Genomic DNA, 22053 nt, shown 5'->3' with positions numbered 1-22053 from the left:
ACATTTCCTCGCCATCACCCTTTTATTCATTCATGCTTATCTATCTCCTTCTTGTGCTTCTGGGCTGTTTCTCTCCATAAATATCTTCAAGGACAAGTGGGAATTTTCCTTTTGCCTATCTATCATTAAAACCAAAAAGCTAGAGAGGAATTCTGCCAGGCTTGATTGAGAGTATTATATGATGCTTATTCTATTGTTGGGGCAGATCTATTAAAAGGGAAAGCTTTCAGAACATCCAAGCTGTATTCCTATCAAAGGGTGGGGCATAGCCACCTGATCATAATCCTTCAAGAGTCTAGACTGTAAACTACATGGGGGCAAGGACTATCATGTTTGATTTTGTCCACTAGGGTCACCTTTCTTTTCTTTTTTTAAAAAAATTCCAGTATAATTAATATACAGTGTTATATTAGTTTCAATATAGTGATTCAACAATTCTATACATTACTCAGTGTCACCTTTCCAAGCTTTGCTTCCTCATGGATAAATGGGGCAAACAACTTTCCTGCATACCTTGCTGGGATTTTGCGAGGAAAAAGTGAAATTGTGTCCATATGGAAATGTTTTGAGAAGTAAAGACATATGGACAAATATGATGATGTTGTTGATGATAATGGCAATACCACACTACCAAAATTATCCAGAACAAAGAACAAATGAAGTTATCAAAAGAGGGAGTTAAATACAGAAAGTCTCCTTCAGTTTGGGGGAATAGGACATACACTATAAAGAGTAAAGGAAACAGAAGGATGAATTTCTGAATTTCACCTATAGAAGAGAACGAGGGAGGAAGAACATCAGCAGAAGTTTGGCTAGGGAGACCCATTAAAAATACTTATGTTGGGGGGCGCCTGGGTGGCTCAGTCGGTTAAGCAACTGCCTTCGGCTCAGGTCATGATCCTGGAGTCCCGGGATCGAGTCCCGCATCGGGCTCCCTGCTCGGCGGGGAGTCTGTTTCTCCCTCTGACCCTCCCCCCTCTCGTGCTGTCTCTTTCTCATTCTCTCTCTCAAATAAATACATAAAATCTTAAAAAAAAAAAAATACTTATGTTGGAAGAAAGTGGAGAGAGGTGGGTCTATAATGCAAGAATGTTAGGGATGGAGACACTGCCATTCCTCCCTATCAACAATGGCTCAGTCCATTAAGCCATGAGAACCACAATCATTAAGAACGGTATTAACCAAAGTGTGCTTTGTGTGGTGTATTAGCCTTAGGATCAAAGGATCCTGGGCAGCATGCTTAGTAAATGCTCTGTGTTAACACTATTCCACTGAAGAACCACAAGGCACAGTGTTTGGCCAAAGGTTCTGAGAAACCCCAAAGGAAAGGAAACAGTTTATTTTTGCTTAATTTAGCATTTGACTTCTCAATTTCATCACCCCCCTCCCTACCCCTTTTTTTGGCAAAACTTTTTAACATTGAGCAGAACCAGTTGTCCGAGAAGCGTGGTTTTTGAAAAGTCTGGCTTACTTCTTGAACTTGCAATAACTGGAGGTTTTCAGATATGTTCAGGCTCACACTCTGAAGGCATCAAATTTCTGGATGAGTGGAGCGCGTAATCCTAGCACGTTGAGAAGAGAGACCAATTTCCAAATGTGGACCCATTGGGCTGCAGTATGAGGATGTTGGTGAGCTCCAGACCAGCCAGGAAAGTTATCACAAGAACCAAGCTTTGGCCAACCGCTCAGTGACCTGTGGCGTTAGCCTGGGTCTCCTGGATATTTTTCTTTTCTTTTTTTTTTAAGATTTTATTTATTTATTTGAGAGCGAGAATGAGAGAGAGAGAGCATGAGAGGGGGAGGGTCAGAGGGAGAAGCAGACTCCCTGCCGAGCAGGGAGCCCGATGCGGGACTCCATCCCGGGACTCCAGGATCATGACCTGAGCCGAAGGCAGTCACTTAACCAACTGAGCCACCCAGGCGCCCCTCCTGGATATTTTTCAAAAAAGTTTTGGCAGAAATGCAGAACACGGCTGGGAAGGGAGGGGAATCCTCAGAGATAAAGGTAGGGAAAAACTTAGGTCTCTTTAGCCAGTCATTCATTCATTCAACATATGTTACCTACTGACCATGTGCTCAGCATTGTGCTAGTCCCTGGGGCCCACGGTGCCACCTCAAGGGGTTCACATACACAAATTGGTGCAAAGAAGTAAAGGTGTCCTGAGAGAAATCTGTTCAGAGTATAATGGGCACAACCCAGGGTGAGGGAGGCAATCAAGAAAGGCCTTATGGAGGAGGTGATTTTCCAGCTGAGTTTTGAAAGAGGAGTGAAGTCTGCATTTAACAAGATCCTCAAGTGGTTAAAGTTTGTGAAGCACTGTTCTGGAAGGTGACTCCTCCTACCTGGTCTCCCCTTGATAATTATTTGCAGGTTTCCTCCAAAGTCATCATTAAAATTCATACATTATAAGTGAGAAATAATTTGCTTACTAATTAATGACAAACTGCACCTCAACCATGGCCCCGTTTTGCCAGCTCATTTAATAGCTGCTGTTGTTATCTGGGCAGTGTTTGATGACTTTGGGAAACAAGTTCTGGCTGGACTTCTTTTTTTCCTTTTCCTTTTTTTTTTAAAAAAAACTGTAATGGAATTTTTTAAACATGAAAAAAATCAAGAAAATAATATAATGAATCCCCATGCTCCCATAGCCCAGTTTCACTATCTATTAGCAGCCATTCTTGTTTCATCTATATTTCCTATATTAGCTTATGACACAGCCATTATATCATTTTATCAGTATTTAGAATGTATTTTCTGGGGCACCTGGGTGGCTCAGTTGTTAAGCGTCTGCCTTTGGCTCAGGTCATGATCCCAGGGTCCTGGGATTGAGCCTCGCAGAGGGCTCCCTGCCCGGCGGGAAGCCTGCTTCTCCCTCTCACACTCCCCCTGCTTGTGTTCCCTCTCTTGCTGTGTCTCTGTCAAATAAATAAATAAAATAAAAATTTCCAACAGTGACACACTTCAGGTAAGATCTTTATCATCTTGAACCATTTTAATACTCTTCAGAGCTTCATGTGCAGGAATTCATAAGAGATAAATCATAAGGGTCCGTAATATTACTACCCCATTTCTCAGCTAATGATCACGTGGGAAAAGCCAAAGAGGATTGAGAGAAGTCACACCCAATGAGCTACAACATTTAGAGCTCCAACTAGTGAGCAGTGTGAAATCTCCTGGGTTAGCTGCCTGGACTGAGACCTGTTATTTCCAAGTTCTGCCTTGGTCACAAAAAAAGCCCCAAAAAACTCCCCTCTAAACTTAATTGAAGTCCACTTGAAATCTAGTTTTGATGGATGAGCAGTCCCCAGTGGAGCCTGGGTCAGATGGAAAGAACAGTCAGTTTGGTTTGTCTTTCATCCTGTGAGTATTTACTTTCTTTTTGACCACAGACCTTGTCTTCTAGAGCAGGTGTGGTCAGGCACAGAGCAGGGCTGTAGCTCACTGTGCCAGCCCATGACCAGATAATGGATTTTGACAATGGCTTTCAGACCACCGATCCATTATCAACTGTATCCTTTGCGGGTTTACAAGACCTGTTGCCTTGTTTTGAGGAGGATTTCTCTTTGCCTCTTTTCTGTGTTGGACCTTTTTTGCTGGATCCTATGTCTTTCTCTTTCTTGATTTACTGCTTTGTTCTGGGGGAGCACATCCTCCCATAGCTTGCTGGGAAAAGGTGTATGGCAGGTAGTTTTTGTTGCTGTTGTTCGGATTTTTTTTTTTTTTTTTTTTTTGAGATCTTGAATGTCTGAAAATGCCTATTCTTTTCTCTCCCTTGACTGATTGCTTGGATGGGTCTAAATTGAGGTTGGAAATAATTTTCCTTTTGGATTTTGAAGTCATTGTTCCACTGTTTAACTTTCAGCATTACTGATGAGAATTCCAAAGCCATTATGAATGCATCCATGGCATGTTTTTTCTTCTTATAAATTTGTAGGATTGGAGAGAAATTTTACCCTTAAATATCTGAAATTTCACCATGATGTGCTTTGGTACACATATAATTTCATTCATTTTATTGGGTACCAAGGGACTCTTGCAATCTGGAAACTCAAGCATTCAGTTCTAGACATTTTTCCTGTATTATTTATTTAATAATTTCCTCCCTTTGTTCGTTTGGATTTTCTTGAACTTTCTTTTTTCTTTTCTTTTTTTAAAGGTTTTATTTATTCATTTGAGACAGACAGATACAGAGAGAGGGAGAGCATGAGCAGGGGGAGAGGGAGAAGGAGAAGCAGACTCCCCGCTGAGCTGGGAACCTGACATGGGGCTCGATCCCAGGACTCTGAGATCATGACCTGAGCCAAAGGCAGACGCTTTACCATCTGAGCCACCCAGGCACCCCTTTTATGAACTTTCTGATTGGATGTTGGATTTCTGGGAACAATTCTCAAATTTTCTTGTATTTTTTTATTATTTCCATCTTTTGGGGGAGGAAAATTTCCTTCCTCATTTTTTTATTGTGATAAGATATATATAACATAAAATTTACTATTTTAACTATTTTTAAGGGTACAGTTCAGTGACATTAAGTACATTCACACTGTTGTGCAACCATCACCACCATCTGTCTCCAGAACTTTCCATCTTCCCAAATTGAGACTTTGTACCAGTAAACATCCCCTCTGTCTCTAGCCACTAACAATCACCGTCTCCTTTCTGTCTCTATGAATGGGACTACTCTAGGTGCCTCACATAAGTGGAATCCTACAATATTTGTCCTTTTGTGGCTGGCTTCTCACTTAGCATAATGTCTTCAAGGGTTATGTTGTAGCATGCGTCAGAATTTCCTTTCTTTGAAAGGCTGAATAATATTCCATTGTATGTGTATGCCAAATTTTACTTATCCATTTATCTGTTGATGGACATTTGAGTTGCTTCCACATTTTCTATCTTTTTTGATTTTTGTATTACTTCCTTGAGCTTCCCTCAACTTTGACTTCTAATCCTTCCACTTTTTAAAAAAATCTACCCTCATATTTTTAATTCCCCAAATCTTTGTTTTGCTTCTCTGATTTATTTTTTTCCCAACCTGTCCTTGTTTTGTGGACACCACATAATTTCTTATTTCTCTAAGGATGTTCATCATCTATCCTTAAATTTTCTTCTGCTTTTGGCATTATTTATTTCCTTACATTTCATTTCTTCTGTAAACCACAGGTCTCTTAATTCAGAAGAATTGCTTAAATGTCCGATAATCTTCCTCTGCCTGTTCCTATTTGAAAGTGAGACACTGAAAAACTTCTTGGAAGTTCTGTGGGTGAGGATGGGCCTATCAACAGATGGGCAGCCACTCATGATTGGGTGGGGCTTTTATTATTTCTCTGGAGAACTTCTACATGTTTGTATCTGTAGGTTTTTTTCTTTTTTTTTTTTCTTTTTTTAAAGATTTTATTTATTTATTTGAGAGAGAGAGACTGAGAGAGAGAGAGCACATGAGAGGGGGGAGGGTCAGAGGGAGAAGCAGACTCCCTGCTGAGCAGGGAGCCCGATGCGGGACTCGATCCCGGGACTCCAGGATCATGACCTGAGCCGAAGTCAGTCACTTAACCAACTGAGCCACCCAGGCGCCCTGTAGGTTTTTTTCTTTTGGTATAGTCACATTCTTGGAGAGAAATTCTCCAATCTCCTGCCTGGATGCCAGGGTCGGGGTACAAAGTGGGTACAGGAGCTAGAGCCTTCCTTGTTCAATGATACCTTAACTTTACCCTCAGCTGTGCCTGGTGTCTAGAGCCATTCTGTTTAATCTCACCAGAGAGCAAATCTCCCATCTTCTGTCAGGTGCCTACAGCATGGACTGGCAGATGATCTCTGGTAGTACTGACTTCTTTTTTATTTTTTCTTAAAGATTTTATTTATTTATTTGACAGAGACAGAGACACTGAGAGCAGGAACACAAGCAGGGGGAGTGGGAGAGGGAGAAGCAGGCTTCCCGCTGAGCCGGGAGCCCAATGCAGGACTCGATCCCAGGACCCTGGGATCATGACCTGAGCCGAAGGCAGACGCTTAACCAACTGAGCCACCCAGGCGCCTATAGTACTGACTTCTTAAACAAGACTTTCAAACACTCCTCCACTCTTCATCCCTACTCTTTATTCCTACCTTCAAAGGTTGTATCTTTAATCGGCACCTCAAATTTCTGAGCCTTTCTACAGTTTCTCAGGGTAAACGGACTTTCTTCTTGTTGGCTCCTTCTTCTGCAGGATTCAGAATTCAGTAATATCTACTCTGTAAGGTCAGTCAATGCTCAACTAGCCATTTTCCATGTTCCAAGAATTTGTCACCTCTCTCCTCTCTTCATCTGTTCCCCTAACTTGTCCTTGGGTATTTGTGCTCTTTTAGATTCACTTACTGTTATTTTAAGTGGTTGCAGAAAGGAGTGGAGAAAAATAGGCCTGTTCAATATTCCATGCTGAACCAAAAGTCTTACTTGTTTATTTGTATGCATCCCAGCTTAGCATTAATATTTACTTATAGGCTACAACAATTATCTATTCCAGTGACCTATTTTCATGTTATTGCTTTTGTTCTTACTGAATTTTCTGGTCTCAATAAAAAGAGGAAAACTGCCACTGGAAAAGGCAATGGCATGTATCCCTAAAATATACACATCATCATCCTTTCCCATCATCACCATCGTCATCATACTTACTGAGTTCTAGCTATGTCCCAGGCAATGGGATGAAAACATTTAACTTTTATCATTGAATAGGTACTATCACGATCCCCATTTTACAAAGATTGAAAAACCAAGCCTCAGAAAGATTGAATCAGTGGCATGAAATCACGGACATAGTAAATGGCAGAAAAGGACTTGAACCTCAGTGGTTGGTGTCTAGACAGTTTCTGTAAGTGTGAAGGAGAAGTTGTTCTGATGAAAGAAGGCTTATAGATCACCCAGTCCAAAGTCATTTGGTATCCACACTTAGAGTGACCAGATTGGTTCAGCTGTGTGAATGGAGGCTCAGCATGGACTCAGCTCCAGTCTCTTGAGTCAGGTAGCAAATTCCAGCTACACAACCAACAGATGGTGAACTCAACCTAAAATTGCCAGTACTCCTGCAATTTGCCTAGAACTTTTCTCCTTCTACATCTAATAGCACAGAAACCTTGTTGATCTTATTTACTCCTTGATAGAGGTAAGGGAGTATATCAATGTCTGGGATAGAGCCTGGCACATAATAGGTGCTCAGTAAATATTTGTTGAATGAACAGGCATTCTTTCTCTGGAGTCAAAAGCCATATGGAAATTATGGAGTTCCTTTCAGATGGCATAAACAGAGATAACCAGCGATGGGTGGGAGCATGGGGAGTGAGGCTTGAAAGCCAGCCTGGGCTCTACTTTCTAAGCCATGTGCCCTGGTGCAGGGCTGCATCTGCGAGGAGAAGGGATGCCATTTTCAAATTCCCATGGAAATGTGATATGGGCTAGAAGTGGCCCAGTCTGGGGAGAAGTTCTTGAGATATGCATCCCTGAAATTGAGTACAGGTTAAGTGCACTTTCAATACACAGAGAAGCCAAGATTTCCGTGTTTCTGCCACTGGCAACGCTTGACCCACCAAAGTTCCAATAGGACAAAGCCATGTTGTACCGATTCTCGTCTGCAGGGCACTGACTGCCTCACAACCCCCAGGACTTCCCTACCTCTGCATAGGGTGGTGGAAAGATCATAGACGCCCACAGCTTGAGGAACGTTCTTCTCAAATGTGTATTTTTTTGAAGTCGTTTTCTTATTTGCCAACATCTCCTCCAACTTGGTAATTTCTAGAAGTCTTCTCTGGCTTGGTTTAATAAGTAAAGGTCTCACTGTTTTGAGATCGCTGGGAACTAGTTATTTTGAGCCTTATCAATATTTTCCATACAGTCATGTTTATATCACTTTGCATTACCTTACAGTGTTTCTTGATTGGGGTGTTGTTGATGTTTGGGGTAGGTCAGGTCTGCACTGGGGGACAGACTCCAGCACTACAGGATGTTAGTCCTCTTTGCCCTTTCCAACAAATACCAGTAAGGCCCCAAATCACTGTGACACCACAGATGCTCCCCATCATTTTGTAATGCCTCCGTGGGGACTGGTGCCACACCCAGCAACAGTGTGCCTGGCTGTACCACGAATTACAGGTAAGTCAGACTTGAAAAGAGCCAGACCCCACAAGACATCATAGGCAAGGCACACAGAGGCAGAGTTGGTCCGCCCCCTTCCTCCTACACACCTTCCTCTTCCTCTTTATTCTTTGGACTCTGGAGTCTTTATCATGAAACGTGTCAAGCCCAGATCCGCACGGTTTCAGTGGGAAAACACCTTAGAGGGTGCACGATGGGAGAGAGTGTGGGAAGCTCTTCAGAATTTGGGTTTCACTTATTTGATGTTCTGTTTGTTTTCATATGTGGCTTATGTTGTTTCCAGGCTCCAAATCAATCCATCTGTGCAACGATTATTGCATGTACCTAGCACAATGCTGGGAGCTGGACATGCCTTATCCTGTACCATCCTTATAACAGTTTTGCTCAACTTAAAATGTTTTTCACATTCCCATTCTCTAGATGAAGAAACCAAGGCTTTAAGAAGGTGTGAAACTTGCGTCTAGTCAACTTTCCAAGTCCAGTGTCTGTGTTCTGGTGTGAGAGTGGTGTCTTGCTATAAAACTATTGGAAAAGTCTTGAGGGAGGAAATGGGGGGGGGGGGATAAGAAAAAGAGGTTTCCATTCAAAGCATGTACCAGTCTTATCCCCCTGGACACACCAAGTGGCATCATTAGTATCCAGCCTGTCACCACGAGCTGGAGTGTTAGCTCATCTCAGATCAGTGAAGGAAAAAGCCTTTGCAGGCAGTTTTATAATTGGCGCTGGGAAAAAGGGCAAAGTGGCTGCTGATTCATTAATAAATCAGGATAGTGTGTGAGCACCAATTCCAGCCAGAGTGTCTGCTACTGCCTGGAGAAAAACTCAAGACTGGTATTTCTGGTGAGGAAGGAAGAGAGCAAACTGGCTGGCTGGTCCTAAGGAACCTGATACCACAGTTTTCCTGGCTCCAGTCTGGGGAAAAAGGCAGCAGAAGTGAGGCAGACATCATGATCCATTAACACCATTCATTCATTCACACATGCATTCATTTCGTGTATTTATGGAGTATCTGCCACCTGCCAGATTCTCTTCTAGGTGCCGAAGATACAGCAACAAACAACACCCACAAATACTCCTACCCTCATAGGGCTTATACTCTAAGGAGGGGGCACAGAGAGTAAGCATATTAATAAAACAGTATGTCACGTGAAGAGGAGTGCTCTGGGCAGAAAACAGCAAGGAAAGGGGAATAGAGCTTGTGGGATTTTGATTTTAAACCTCTATCAGGGAAGGCCTCAGGAAGTGACATTTGAGTAAAGATCTAATAATAACATCATACTGAACGCTGTTCCAAGCATTTTACAATCATCTCATTAATCCAGCAACCTCAGTAAATTATGGCTACGATTATTCCCATTTTACAGACAAAAAGACTGAAGTTAAGAGAGATGCAGTGATTTCCAGAGATCATACAGCTAGTCTGTGGTCGGAACTAGGGTTTGAACCCAGGCAGTCGGAAGGGAAGTGGCGGCACGCTTGAATGTTGATACGGAGAGGGGACAAACGGGGGTTGGGGAAGAGAGGTTGCGCGTGCAAATGAGGTCTTTGTGTGCACCCACGAAGCGAATACGGTGCCCCCCGTGGGCAGGTGTGGGCGGACTTGAATGGGGGAAGGGGGCGGTGACTCTCAATCTTCCCTGAGCTGCATCCGACTCTCTCGGTCTGCGATTGGGGAGGTAGATCGCTGCCAAGGGTTGTCCCGGGACAGTGCCGGGCGGAACCTTACCCGCTGCCACCCGCGGGCCAGCTGCTCCAGTCAATAAGGCAGGGCCTCGTGGGCGCTCGCCGCCCTCCTGGTGGGGTTCGCCCGGGAGTTCCTACCCGGGCTGAAAGGGGCCGCGGAGCCGAACGAACTCTGGGAGGACAGACTGGAACACCAGCAGCCGAGGCGCGTGGTTTGGGAGGCGGACGCGCTAAGGGCGCACGGTGTGGCCAGTGCATTACCGAGAGCGCCCTCGGCGCGGGACTGAGCGATGGAGGGGAGCCTGGGAGCCCTTGGGGGCTGCCAAGAAAGGCAGAGATAGGGCCTGCGCGCAGCAAATGAGGGAAGAACTACGACATGCTGGGGCAGAAAGAGTAAAAGGTCAGGGCTCACGTTGCAGGTGAGAGGGGCAAAAGGGGCGCTCCAGAAAAGCCTGGAGAGCGAGAGGGCGCGCTGGAAAGAGGGGGCCAAAGGGGTGCCAGAGAGTGCCAAGGAGAGGGAGCTGGCGTAGAAAGAGTAAGAAGGAGCTGTTGCCCCGGAGAGGGGGTGCCTAAGAAGGCATGGGACCAGGATCAAGGAGAGGGCGTCGGAAATCGCTTGGGGACCCCCAGGAAGTGGCCGGGGCGAAGCGCTGGTCTCAGTAGAGCAAAGACTGCATGCTAAAAGAGTGCCACGCGCTGGAGAGGGGGAGCCCCGGCGGGGCACAGAGGGGGGCCCTAGAACCCATGCACTTAGAGAACGGGCCGTGCTTTTTGCCTGCAAGGGTGGCACACTTTGAGGTTCTAGAAAAGCAGGTTGAGAAGAACCCGACCGGTGCCTACGAATGTCAGAGGAGGCAGGCAGGGAAAGAAGCCGCAGAGTCCACGGAGGAACTCTCCAGGTTGGACAGAGTGCACGATGGGCGATGGAAGGAGGTGGAAAGCCGGCCTGGGAGAGGTTGGATCAGGGCTCTGAGCGCTGCAGGCAGCACTGAGGAAGCGCCGGTGGTTGAGGACACAGTGCTGAGAGCCTGAGAAAAGTGAGGAGGAGGCGCAAAGGACCGAAAAGCCGGGATGTGCCGGGCAGTGCGTAAGGGAGCGGTGGAGAGCGCGCTGGGTGCCCAGCACTCTGGCAACGCCTCCCAGGTCTTCCCTCCCTGGCGGCTCCAGGTCCTCATTCACTCACCATGATGGAGAAGACGAAAGCCACGATGTTGATGGGGTACGCGGGGCAAAAACACGAGACGATGGCGAGCCACAAGTAGTTCTTGGGCATGGGCACGTCCTCCTCGGTCTTGTCATCCTCGGTGTTGGCCTCCGGACTGCTGTCCAGAGCCCTCTTGAAGTCCGAGCTGGGGTCGCACTGAGACATGGGCGAGGCCGGCGGGGCAGGGTGGGTGGAGGAGCGCAGGGTCCGCGCGGTGGGAGACTGAGGCCAACTGCTCGTGGCGAGGCTCTGAAAAGTCAGCGGCGCGGGACTCAAGGGAGACGTGACCTCACCTCTCCTGCATCCTCCGCTTGCACCCTCCCCGGCTGAGGGACCTGGGCCAAGAGCCTCCACACAAGAGGGAGGGAGGGAACGAGGGAGTGAGGGGAGGCGGCAGGGAGGAGGAGGGAGCCGTAAGAAACGGGACAGGCACTCCTGGAAGGACACACCCAGAGACCATCAGGCAGGCGCACAGACTCCCTCTAAGTCTGAAATAAAAGGAGGCTCAGGGCAGGGGAGAGTGAAGGTTCTTTACGTTGCAAACTGGCCAGCCTGCGGTCTCAAGATGACCAGCTCATCTTTTCAAGCGGCTGAATTTGAATACATTCCCTCCTGTAACAGAAGGCAACCCAACTCTGTGCAGGTGGCCACAGACTGACTACTTCCCTTTGACTAAGTTTGCTTTTTCCTGATCCGATCCCTTCTCAGACTTGGAACACAGAGCCCCAGTAATTTCTCTTCCCCGACAGGTGGGCAGGGAGCAAGGTGCTCAGCATTGGGCCCAACCCTTTGGGCACTGCACAGGGGTCCTCTGGAGAGCAAGCCTGAGAATAGCCAGCCAGTAGGGGCCAGTCTGGGTGCCATCCACTTTTTCCCAAGGGTACAAACAAGGAACCCTCTCCTCTCCACATTTCTACCTAGAGGGCCCCTGGAGGGAGAAGCAGGTACATCTGGCTGGTGTAGACAACCCAGGTGGATAATTGGGATGGGAAGAAGACAGAGGGGTCTACTTTGGCAACCAGCATGAGGAGAGCAATTGCATCATTATCTAAGCAATTCATGAGAGGGGGTTATGGACCGGAACTGAGGCTCCAAACCCAGACAGAGATGGGAAATTGTCCCATTTGAGTTGAATGACCTCAGGAAAGTCCCTTCACCTCACGGAGCTCCAGTTCCTTCATCTGAAAAAAGTGGATAATAGGAATCCCTTCCTCATAGGGATGTTGTGAACACTATAAAATTGCAGCTCAAAGCAGGTGAATCTAAGTGCTCTGTACATGTTAGTTTTTTTTATTAGGAAGCTATTCCCCCCCCAAATATAGTCATTATGCAGTATCTCAGACCCAATATCCCTTGGTGCATATATGTCACCCCAAATCCAGATATTGGAAGCTGGCAGGGCCACAGAGAAATAGAAGTAATTTTATTATGCATAGTTTCAAAAATAGTTGCTCACATCACAATGCAGCAAAAGTATTAAGCATCTGCTTGACTTTCTCAGAACATGAACCGATTATCTGGGATGCTCTCACTTCTCAAGGGGCCATACTGATTCTGATATCTGCCTCCCTCATTGGACTGCAGACTCTCTGAGAAAGGGGACCATCTTGCTCATCTTTGTATCAGCACCTGGTACAGTGCCCAGGACAAGGTCTGTGCTTAGTATGTGAATACATAAAGATGAAATAATGCTTTCTCCCCCATTTTGGTTGGTTAATCAAGTGGGAATAAAACAAAGAATCAGATCTATCGAGTTCTCAACCAAGTCTTTGCTTTGGCTGTTTTCTCTGCCTGGGATGCTGTTCTCTTGGACTGCCCCAGGGCTGTTCCTTCTTATTTCTCAGCTGTCAACTTAGTCACTTCCTCGGAGATCTTCTCTTTACATTATTTAGTGTAGATCCCCATAGTAATTACATTTCAGCAGCTTTTTATTTATTATTTTTTTAAATTAACATGTAATGTATTATTTGTTTTAGAGGTACAGGTCTGTGATTCATTAGTCTTACACAATTCACAGCGCTCACCGTAGCACATATCCTCCCCAGTGTCCATCACCTAGCCCTCCCATCCCTCCCACCCCCCACCACTCCAGCAATCCTCAGTTTATTTCCTGAGATTAAGAGTCTCTTATGGTTTGTCTCCCTCTCTGGTTTTGTCTTGTTTCATTTTTTCCTCCCTTCCCCTATGATCCTCTGTCTTGTTTTTCAAATTCCTCGTATCAGTGAGGTCATATGATAATTGTCTTAATGACTTATTTCATTTAGCGTAATATCTTCTAGTTCCATCCACGTTGTTGCAAATGGCGAGATTTCATTTTTTTGATGGCTGTGTAATATTCCATTGTGTATATATACCACATCTTCTTTATCCATTCATCTGTTGATGGACATCTAGGCTCTTTCCATAGTTTGGCTATTGTGGACATTGCTGCTATAAACATTGGGGTGCACGTGCCCCTTTGGATCACTACATTTGTATCTTTGGGGTAAATACCCAGTAGTGCAATTGCTGGGTCATAGGGTAGCTCCATTTTCAACTTTTTGAGGAACCTCCATACTCAGCGGCTTTTTTTTTTTTTTTAAGATTTTATTTATTTATTTGACAGAGAGAGAGACAGCGAGAGAGGGAACACAAGCAGGGGGAGTGGGAGAGGGAGAAGCAGGCTTCCCCGTGGAGCAGGGAGCCTGGTGTGGGGCTAGATCCCAGGACCCTGGGATCATGACCTGAGCCGAAGGCAGACGCTTAATGACTGAGCCACCCAGGTGCCCCTCAGCAGCTTTTTTTTTTTAATGACATGTATCATTATTGTAACTTATTTATGTGTTCACCTTTGGTTCTTTCTCTACACCTTAAGCTTTGTAACCTGTTCAGAGCTGTATCTCTAACACTTAGAATTTTTCTGGCTCATAATAGGAATGCAAGAACTATTTCTTGGATGAATGGATCAGAATTACCTGTGAGTATTGCAGAAATGATTTCCAGATCTTAGCCAAGACCTACTTGAATTAGAATGTTTCAGGGTGATATCCCAGAAATCTGTATTTTCAATGCCTGAGAAATCTGTATTTTTAGAACCTTCCCCAGTGATTTTGACACAAGTGGACATTTTCTCGAATCTCACTACTTATCCCTAGTTCTTAGGACGAAGTCCTGGATCCTTAGTTTGGAGATCCCCTTTGGCACTTCCAACTCAGCATGCCAAAAGTAAAACATCTTCCCCCAAGAACCTGCTTCTCAAGGCTTGGTCCTTAGCTAAGTCCTGTCCACTCCTCCAGCCTTCTGTCCTACCAATTCTCTCCTCTCACTATGTTTAAGTTACAAAGGTGTTTTTTCCCTCTGTTCTCAGGTGCACCTAGCCTTTTCCCACCTCAAGTTCTTGCACCTACTCTTCCTTCTTCCTGGAATGTTTCCCCTCTTCTCCACCTGGTGGGTCCTTCTCATCTTTCAGGACCCATCCCTCATGTGCTACCTCCTGAGAAAGTCCTTCCCTGACCATCTAAAGTATGGTCTTCTTTTTTTTTTTAGTTTTTAAAAGATTTTATTTATTTATTTGTCAGTGAGAGAGAGAACGGCAGGCAGAGGGAGAAGCAGACTGCATGCTGTGTAGGGAGTCGGATGTGGGACTCCATCCCAGGACCCTGGAATCATGACCTGAGCCGAAGGCAGACTCTTTTTTTTTTTTATTATGTTATGTTAGTCACCATACATTACATCATTAGTTTTTGATCTAGTGTTCCCTGATTCATTGTTTGCGTATAACACCCAGTGCTCCGTGCAATACGTGTCCTCCTTAATACCCATCACTGGGCTAGCCCATCCCCCCACCCCACCCCCCTCTAAAACCCTGTTTGTTTCTCAGAGTCTATAGTCTCTCATGGTTCGTCTCCCCCTCCAATTCCCCCCCTTCATTTTTCCCTTCCTACTATCTTCTTTTTCTTTTTTTAAACATATATTATTTGTTTCAGGGGTACAGGTCTGTGATTCATCAGTCTTACACAATTCACAGCGCTCACCATAGTACATGCCCTCCCCAGTGTCCATCACCCAGCCACCCCATCCCTCTCACCCCCCACCACTCCAGCAACTCTCAGTTTGTTTCCTGAGATTAAGAGTCTCTTATGGTTTGTCTCCCTCTCTGGTTTTGTCTTGTTTCATTTTTCCCTCCCTTCCCCTATGATCCTCTGTCTTGTTTCTCAAATTCCTTGTATCAGTGAGATCATATGATACTTGTCTTTCTCTGATTGACTTATTTCGCTTAGCATAATACTCTCTAGTTCCATCCACATCGTTGCAAATGGCAAGATTTCATTTTTTGATGGCTGCATAATATTCCATTGTATATATATATACCACATCTTCTTTATCTGTTCATCTGTTGATGGACATCTTGGCTCTTTCTATAGTTTGGCTATTGTGGACATTGCTGCTGTAAACGTTGGGGTGCACGTACCCCTTTGGATCACTACATTTGTATCTCTGGGGTAAATACCCAGTAATGCAATTGCTGGATCATAGGGTAGCTCTATTTTCAACTTTTTGAGGAACCTCCATACTCTTTTCCAGAGTGGCTTCACCAGCTTGCATTCCCACCAACAGTTTAGGAGGGTTCCCCTTTCTCTGCATCCTCTCCAACATCTGTTGTTTCCTGACTTGTTAATTTTAGCCATTCTGACTGGTGTGAGGTGGTATCTCATTGAGGTTTTGATTTATATTTCCCTAATCCGAAGGCAGACTCTTAACTGACCGAGCCACCCAGGTGTCCTAAAGTATGGTCCTCTTATTCTCTATCCCATTCATTACCTTCTTTATTTCCTTCATCACAGTTATCACAACCAGAAACTGTCTTTGTTTATTTTGTTTACTGTTTTCTGTCTTACCCACTAGAAGGTAAACTCACAAAAGCAGAGATTTTTTCCCCCTATGGTTCACTGCAGTGTCTTCTGCGCCTAGAATAGTTCCTGGCCCCTAGTAGGTGCTCTGTAGATACTCGTTGGATTAATATACTGTGCATTTAGTTATCTAAATTGGGAACTCTTTCCTTCAACCTGTACATCAACAATCATCAAACCCTACTGACTGCATGGCCATATATGACTCTTCACTCTGTCCTCTTTTTCCCTTCCCCAGGGCTAGTGTTACGATTGCAGCTCTTATCAACAGTGCAAAGGCTCAGCGGGTGCTGTCTGAGCCATGTTTGTGGTCTGGGGCTGGTGAATTTAGTGGGCGTGGCTAAGCCCAAGGTATGGGTACCAAATGGAATTTTGCTGATTCAAGGTCATGAACTGTACTGCTCATGCCAACCCACTTGTGCCATCTAGGGAGATACAAAAGAAGGGGTTGTTGACTCAGCATGGCCCATCTCCTCTGCCAGGAAAACAACCCTTCAACACTGGTCCAACACTCCACACCAAAACTTACCGAGTACCTACTGCATTCCCTAGATGCAGCATCTCTTTTAGTTCCTACAGCACTTTGGGGCGCCTGGAGCACTTTGGTGGCTCAGTTGGTTAAGCGTCTGCCTTGGACTCGGGTCATGATCCTGGGGTCCCAGGATTGAGCCCTGCGTTCTCAGCAGGGAGTTTGCTTTTCCCTCTCCTACTCCTCCCCCTGCTCCTGTTCTCACTCACACCCTCTCTCTCTCAAATAAATAAATAAAATCTCTCTAAAAAAAAATAACTCCTACATCACCATTTGTGGGGTAGATGGAGAGGTTTCCCTTTTGCAAATGAGGGACCTATGGCCAGATAGGTAAAGGGACTTGTGTAAGGTCTCACAGCCAAGTGGAGGTCCCAGGATTTGAACCAGGTCTAAGATCCTTGTTCAGCTAGCAGGTCCAGGCCAGAGAGTTAAATGGACATCTCTGAAGTTTGCTGGAGTTATTATATTCCATCCAGAGAAGGTGGATTAATAGCTGTTGACTTGTCTGAAACATAGCCGTGAAATTGCAGTCGCTTGAAATATTTACAATTAAATTGAAAAGAAAGTGCACACACCAGAAAGTGTAATGTATATGGTGCTAATTCTTGAGGGATGCATTAGACCACTCCGGGGCTTCTGGCTCTAATTTCCTGAGCATCACTAATTTTCTCTTGAGAGGTCAGTTTATTGCTCTTGAATGAAGCCTGCTGGCTGATTGCTTAAGAGTGTGGCAATACCTTCCCTCTTTTCAAATGAGAGGGAATGGCCCAACTAGGAGAGATGGGAAGACTTATAGGGGCTTTTTGGATCCGGATGTAGCAATTTACATTTTTTGGCATTTGAAAAAAGTTTATTTCCAAAATAAGAATAATGTATATTCATTCTGCAAACGTTGGAAAATGAATAAAAGTATAAATAAGAAGGGAGCTCGGGTGCCTGGGTGGCTCAGTTGGTTAAGCGACTGCCTTCGGCTCAGATCATGATCCTGGAGTCCCTGGATCAAGTCCCACATCGGGCTCCCTGCTGGGCAGGGAGTCTGCTTCGTCCTCTGACCCTATCTCCTCTCATGTGTTCTCTCTCTCTCATTCTCTCTCTCTTAAATAAATAAATAAAATCTTAAAAAAAAAAAAAAAGGGAGCTCACCTATATCCCACCATCCAGAGGTAACCACAACCAAAATAAGAGAATATTTCCTTCTTGTGCCATTAACATTCCTTGCAGATATTTTTATGGTATGCATAATTTTCCATCCATTCAACAGATTATTGTTTATATAACCATTCCTCAATCATTAGGTATTTAGGTTATTTTGGGTGGGTTTTCAGTGTTAAAACATGAAAAATGCTGTGACTTTGTACCCAATTATCAGGATTCGTGATCATTTCTTTGTGACTCGGGATCTTACAGGGGGGATGTCTGTCTTCAAAAGGGCAGGAAAAAAACCTCAGATTGGCTGGTTGAGAAATTGTATCATAAGATATGTACCAAAAAGGGGCGCCTGGGTGGCTCAGTCGTTAAGTGTCTGCCTTCGGCTCAGGTCATGATCCCAGGGTCCTGGGATCAAGTCCCACATCGGGCTCTCTGCTCAGCGGGAAGCCTGCTTCTCCCTCTCCCACTCCCCCTGCTTGTGTTCCTGCTCTCACTATCTCTCTCTCTGTCAAATAAATAAATAAAATCTTTAAAAAAAAAAAGATATATACCAAATGTAAAATTAAAAGGTAGGCCAAGGGAACAATCATAGATTGAATGGACTACAGAAATGAAGTGATTCAAATGAGATGAAATGAGATGGAGTCAAAGAACAGCTTCTAATGCCAAATGGATCCCCAGATCTATGATATTTAATGGGGGTGATTTTGAATCCATAATTTTTTATCTTAGCTATGTCTAGGGTTCCAAAATAGAAGAAGGGAGGTAGGAAGGGAGAGATGGAGGGAGGGACGGAGAGATAGAGAGAGAGAGGAAAGGAAGAGGAGAGAGAGAGGAGAGGGAGAGAGACAGAGGAGGGGGGAGAAGAGAGGGAGAGGAGAGGGAGAGAAAGGAGGGGGGAGAGAGAGGAAAGGGAGAGAGAGAGAAAGAGAGAGAGAGGTTCTGCTGATCTGTGAAAATACAAGAGTAAGGTTCCAGATCTTTAGTAGGAATGGTAAAAAGTCGAATGTATCTGCTTCCAAATTTTGCATTAGTCTCAAGTACCAGCCTTTGGCAGTCACAAAGTAACTGCTGTGGTCTCAGGGGTTTGCTACAGAAGAACAGTGTCTTTTTGGCTAATATTATTAGAAAACCATTTACCTTTCCAGTTTCCAACAGTTTTGATTTTCTCACAAGGATCACAAGTGGTGGTGATGGGGGGCAGCAAGACTGGAGAGATGGAATACGAGGGGGAAGCAGAATCTATACTGTTAATTTTTTAAAACCATGCCTTTTAATGAAACCATTTCCAGATAGAGGGGCACAAAACACAAACTCTCAAACTTAAAATGCAATCCTTTTCCCATTCATCTGTCCTCCATTGTACCAGAGAACGGTATCCTATTCTATAATTTTTCTTGCCGGTTGAATGGTACCATTATTATATATATAATTAATAATATATTATCATTATATATTATATCATATATCACTATATTATATATATAATTGGTAATATATAATAATGATAATGCTGTGTTTTGGACTATACTGTGCAACTCCTGGATGAACCAAATAATTAACAGATGTTATAACAATGATCCTAGAAATCAGAAAGAAGTCACCCACATCCCAATATTCTAGCCATTGATGGTTCCCATGCAACCTCCCAGTCCTTGTGTATATCCAAGTACATTTCCACACACTTGCAGTGAAATTGTATGCACCATTTTGTATCTCAATTTTTTTTTTAACTTAATGCCCTATACTAAACCCTTCCCACGTTGGGATCCTCTGCTGATTCATCTTTGATGACTTCAATAATTTTATGATAATTTAGTTGTTTTTTTTTCTCTTGTTGGGTAATTTTGAAGCTCTGTCATCTTTTGTGTTAAGAATAAGGAAGAAGGGAATTTATTTTAGAGATGCTCCCAAACCCTTCCTTCCTCCTGTCACTGCCCTACCCAGGAAAGTAGGATGAAATGGAGATTCAAAGCAGCTGACTGTGCTGGAGGTGAGGGAGAAGTCTCCTAAAGCAGAATCATTTCCAAAGAATGTGGACTGCAAACCACTTAGGGTCTGAAAGGCTGAATGTTGATGTGTGGAATTGCAACCTGGAGGTACTGGGGTGATTGGTGAACAGGCCTGGTCTGGAGAGGGAGTTAGGAAGACTGAAACAGAATAGATAAGAATTGCACTTACAGTGGGCTGGAGGAGAGAGCTGGCTTTCCTATGTTTGGAGGGTATCATTTGGTGCACCTGAGTTAAGGAGACCAGATGTTTTGGTCTTGCCAACCTGTAGCATGCTGTATTAGTTGAGTCTTCCTATTCCTTCAAAAATATTTGAGAAGCTACCAGGTGTCAGGCACTATTTTAGGTGCTGGGGATAGTGTGGCAAGCAAGAAAGCCATGATCCCTACTCTTATGGACAAACAAATAAGATGCTTATGAAAGAAAAAAAAACAGGGCAATGTGATAGTGACTTGGGGGAGTGGGGTACTTAGATGGGATGGCTGGAGAAGGTATGCTAGATAAATCCTGTTGAACCTTAGAGCTACTCTCTACCTTTCTCCACCCCATCTTCTGACCCAGCAGACTATCTTGAATGTTCTACATCCAGGCCCAACACACTCTGGCCCACTGCCTGTTTTTGTAAATAAAGTTTTATTGGAACACAGCCACACTCATTCATTTGTGTATTGCCTGTGGCTTTTCTCATGCTACGATGTCAGAGTTGAGTCATTGTGACAGAGATTGTATGGTCCCAGAAAGCTGAAAATATTTCCTTTCTGGTCCTTTACCGAAAATGTTTGCCAAACCCTTTTCTGTTTCAATAGACTTCTTTGCCTTCTGGTGGATTTAACCAACAGGGAGTCCTGGCAGGAGAACAGAAGGAGGGAGGAGAGTGATGTCAGTGTATTTTCCTTCCTGGTTCTCTTCTTGTTGAGTTGCCTAGAGCTGAAGAATCACTGGATTGAAGGTCACAGCTTGTCCAGCCTCTCCAAGGAACTCTCATTTTGGGCTCCAGAGAGCCCCATACCCTCTTTTCCTTGAGGCCTAGGAGTGATACAGGCCCCTTTGTTGCTCTTGGGGGTACTGTGCTATCCCTTGTATCCCCTGCACCTTCATATGTAGTCCTAAAGTTCTAATAGGAATGTGTCAATTGAATCCAGCTGGGCCCATGACTGATTTAGAAGGTCTCCTTGGGGAGGTGACATTTGAGTGGAGATCTGATGGCTAAAGAGAAGCCAGACGTTTGAAGAGCTAAGAAAAGAACATTCCAGGCAATGGTAATGGTGTGTGGAAAGGCTCTGAGGTGGAAAAGAACTCAGGATGCTTAAGAAATAGAAGGCCAGTGAGGGTAGGAGATGAGGTAGGAGAGGTGAGCATGGCCAGACCATGCAGGGCCTTTCCACTGCTGGTAAGGAGTCTGGGTTTTATTCTAAGAACAATGGGAAACCACTGAAACATTTTAAACCAGATTTTGATGTGAGCCAATTAATGTTCTTTTGTGCTAATCAGTTGCATTCATGAGTTGCCAGATGCAGAGAGTGACTAAAATTGACTTTGAGAAATTTGTTGAAGGGAAGATTTATTTCAGGAGCTCCAAGAAGAGTTAGGCAATGTGGCTTTGGGGCAGGCAGGACCCAGAGCAGATCTGGGGTCCTTACTGTAGGAGTTAGTGTCTTCTCATCTGGCTCCCAACCCATCTATATCTGTGGATCAGATTACAAACTCTTGTGAGAGAGAATTTGGCTTAACTCAGGCCTAGTGTCTCTTGGGCTCCAGGTGATAGATGGCCAGTGTGGTGAAGTGAAGAAGTCATCTATTCCTTGATTCATTCACAAATACTATGCCAAATGTATGCCTTGTACCATCCTAGGTGCCGGGGGTGCATATAATGATGAGCTAAACAGACCTGTCCATGTCCTCATGGAACCTTCATTTCAAGGGAAGAGAGCCCCTCCTTCTAGAACAAAAAAGTAAACAAGTTATTTCAAAATGTTCCTTATGGGCGGGGCCTTTATCTGGTCACAGTACTATAGCCAGAGAATGAACAGAGCCTGGCACAAAAGAGGTGTTCAATAAATATTAGTGGATTGACAAACAGATAATAACAAGGGATTTACTTAGGTAGGAGGGTCAAGGGAGGCCTCACTAAGAAGTTGACATTTAAGTTGAGATGGGTAGCATGAGAAGGAGGAGCCATGTGAAGAGCAGGGTATAAGCCCACAAAGTAGAAGGAATAGCACGAGCAGAGCTCTGAAGTGAGAAAGTACTTAAACACACACACTCACACATATCTTAAAGAAAGGGGAAATTGATATGAACTGGACACACCCCCTCCAAAGAGTTGTAATTCAACAAACATGTCAGGAAATGGCTGTGACAATCTCTACTTCAGGGCTTCAGGTGGACTAACTGTAAAGTACTTGGTTGCCTTGTGAATGACCGAATCTCAGCAACTCTAAAAATGGGGCCATTCATGACTGATTT

The 22053-nt window shown here is 44.5% G+C and overlaps 1 protein-coding gene across 6 annotated transcripts in view; it reads right to left on the bottom strand.

Moving 5' to 3' along the window:
- The window catches only part of TMEM233 (transmembrane protein 233), a 39401-nt gene extending 28045 nt beyond the window's left edge, over window positions 1-11356 (bottom strand). For 2 of the 6 annotated variants that reach the window (XM_045887526.3, XM_045887528.3), the window contains exon 1: window positions 10990-11355. In XM_045887526.3, coding sequence (XP_045743482.1) covers window positions 10990-11175 — 186 coding nt within the window. In that variant the 5' untranslated portion in view covers window positions 11176-11355. Of the gene's footprint in view, window positions 1-10989 lie in introns of all 6 variants that reach the window. The other 4 variants (XM_045887530.3, XM_045887532.3, XM_045887525.3 and 1 more) reach the window with 3 other exon arrangements.
- Window positions 11357-22053: the final 10697 nt, after the last annotated feature.

Source organism: Mirounga angustirostris, unplaced genomic scaffold (assembly GCF_029215605.1).
Source record: "Mirounga angustirostris isolate CCGP_5_RB_7025 unplaced genomic scaffold, mMirAng1.0.hap1 SCAF_14, whole genome shotgun sequence".
NCBI lineage: Eukaryota > Metazoa > Chordata > Mammalia > Carnivora > Phocidae > Mirounga > Mirounga angustirostris.
The sequence above is the reverse complement of the archived record's forward strand: the minus strand, read 5'-3'. Positions and strand labels throughout refer to the sequence as shown.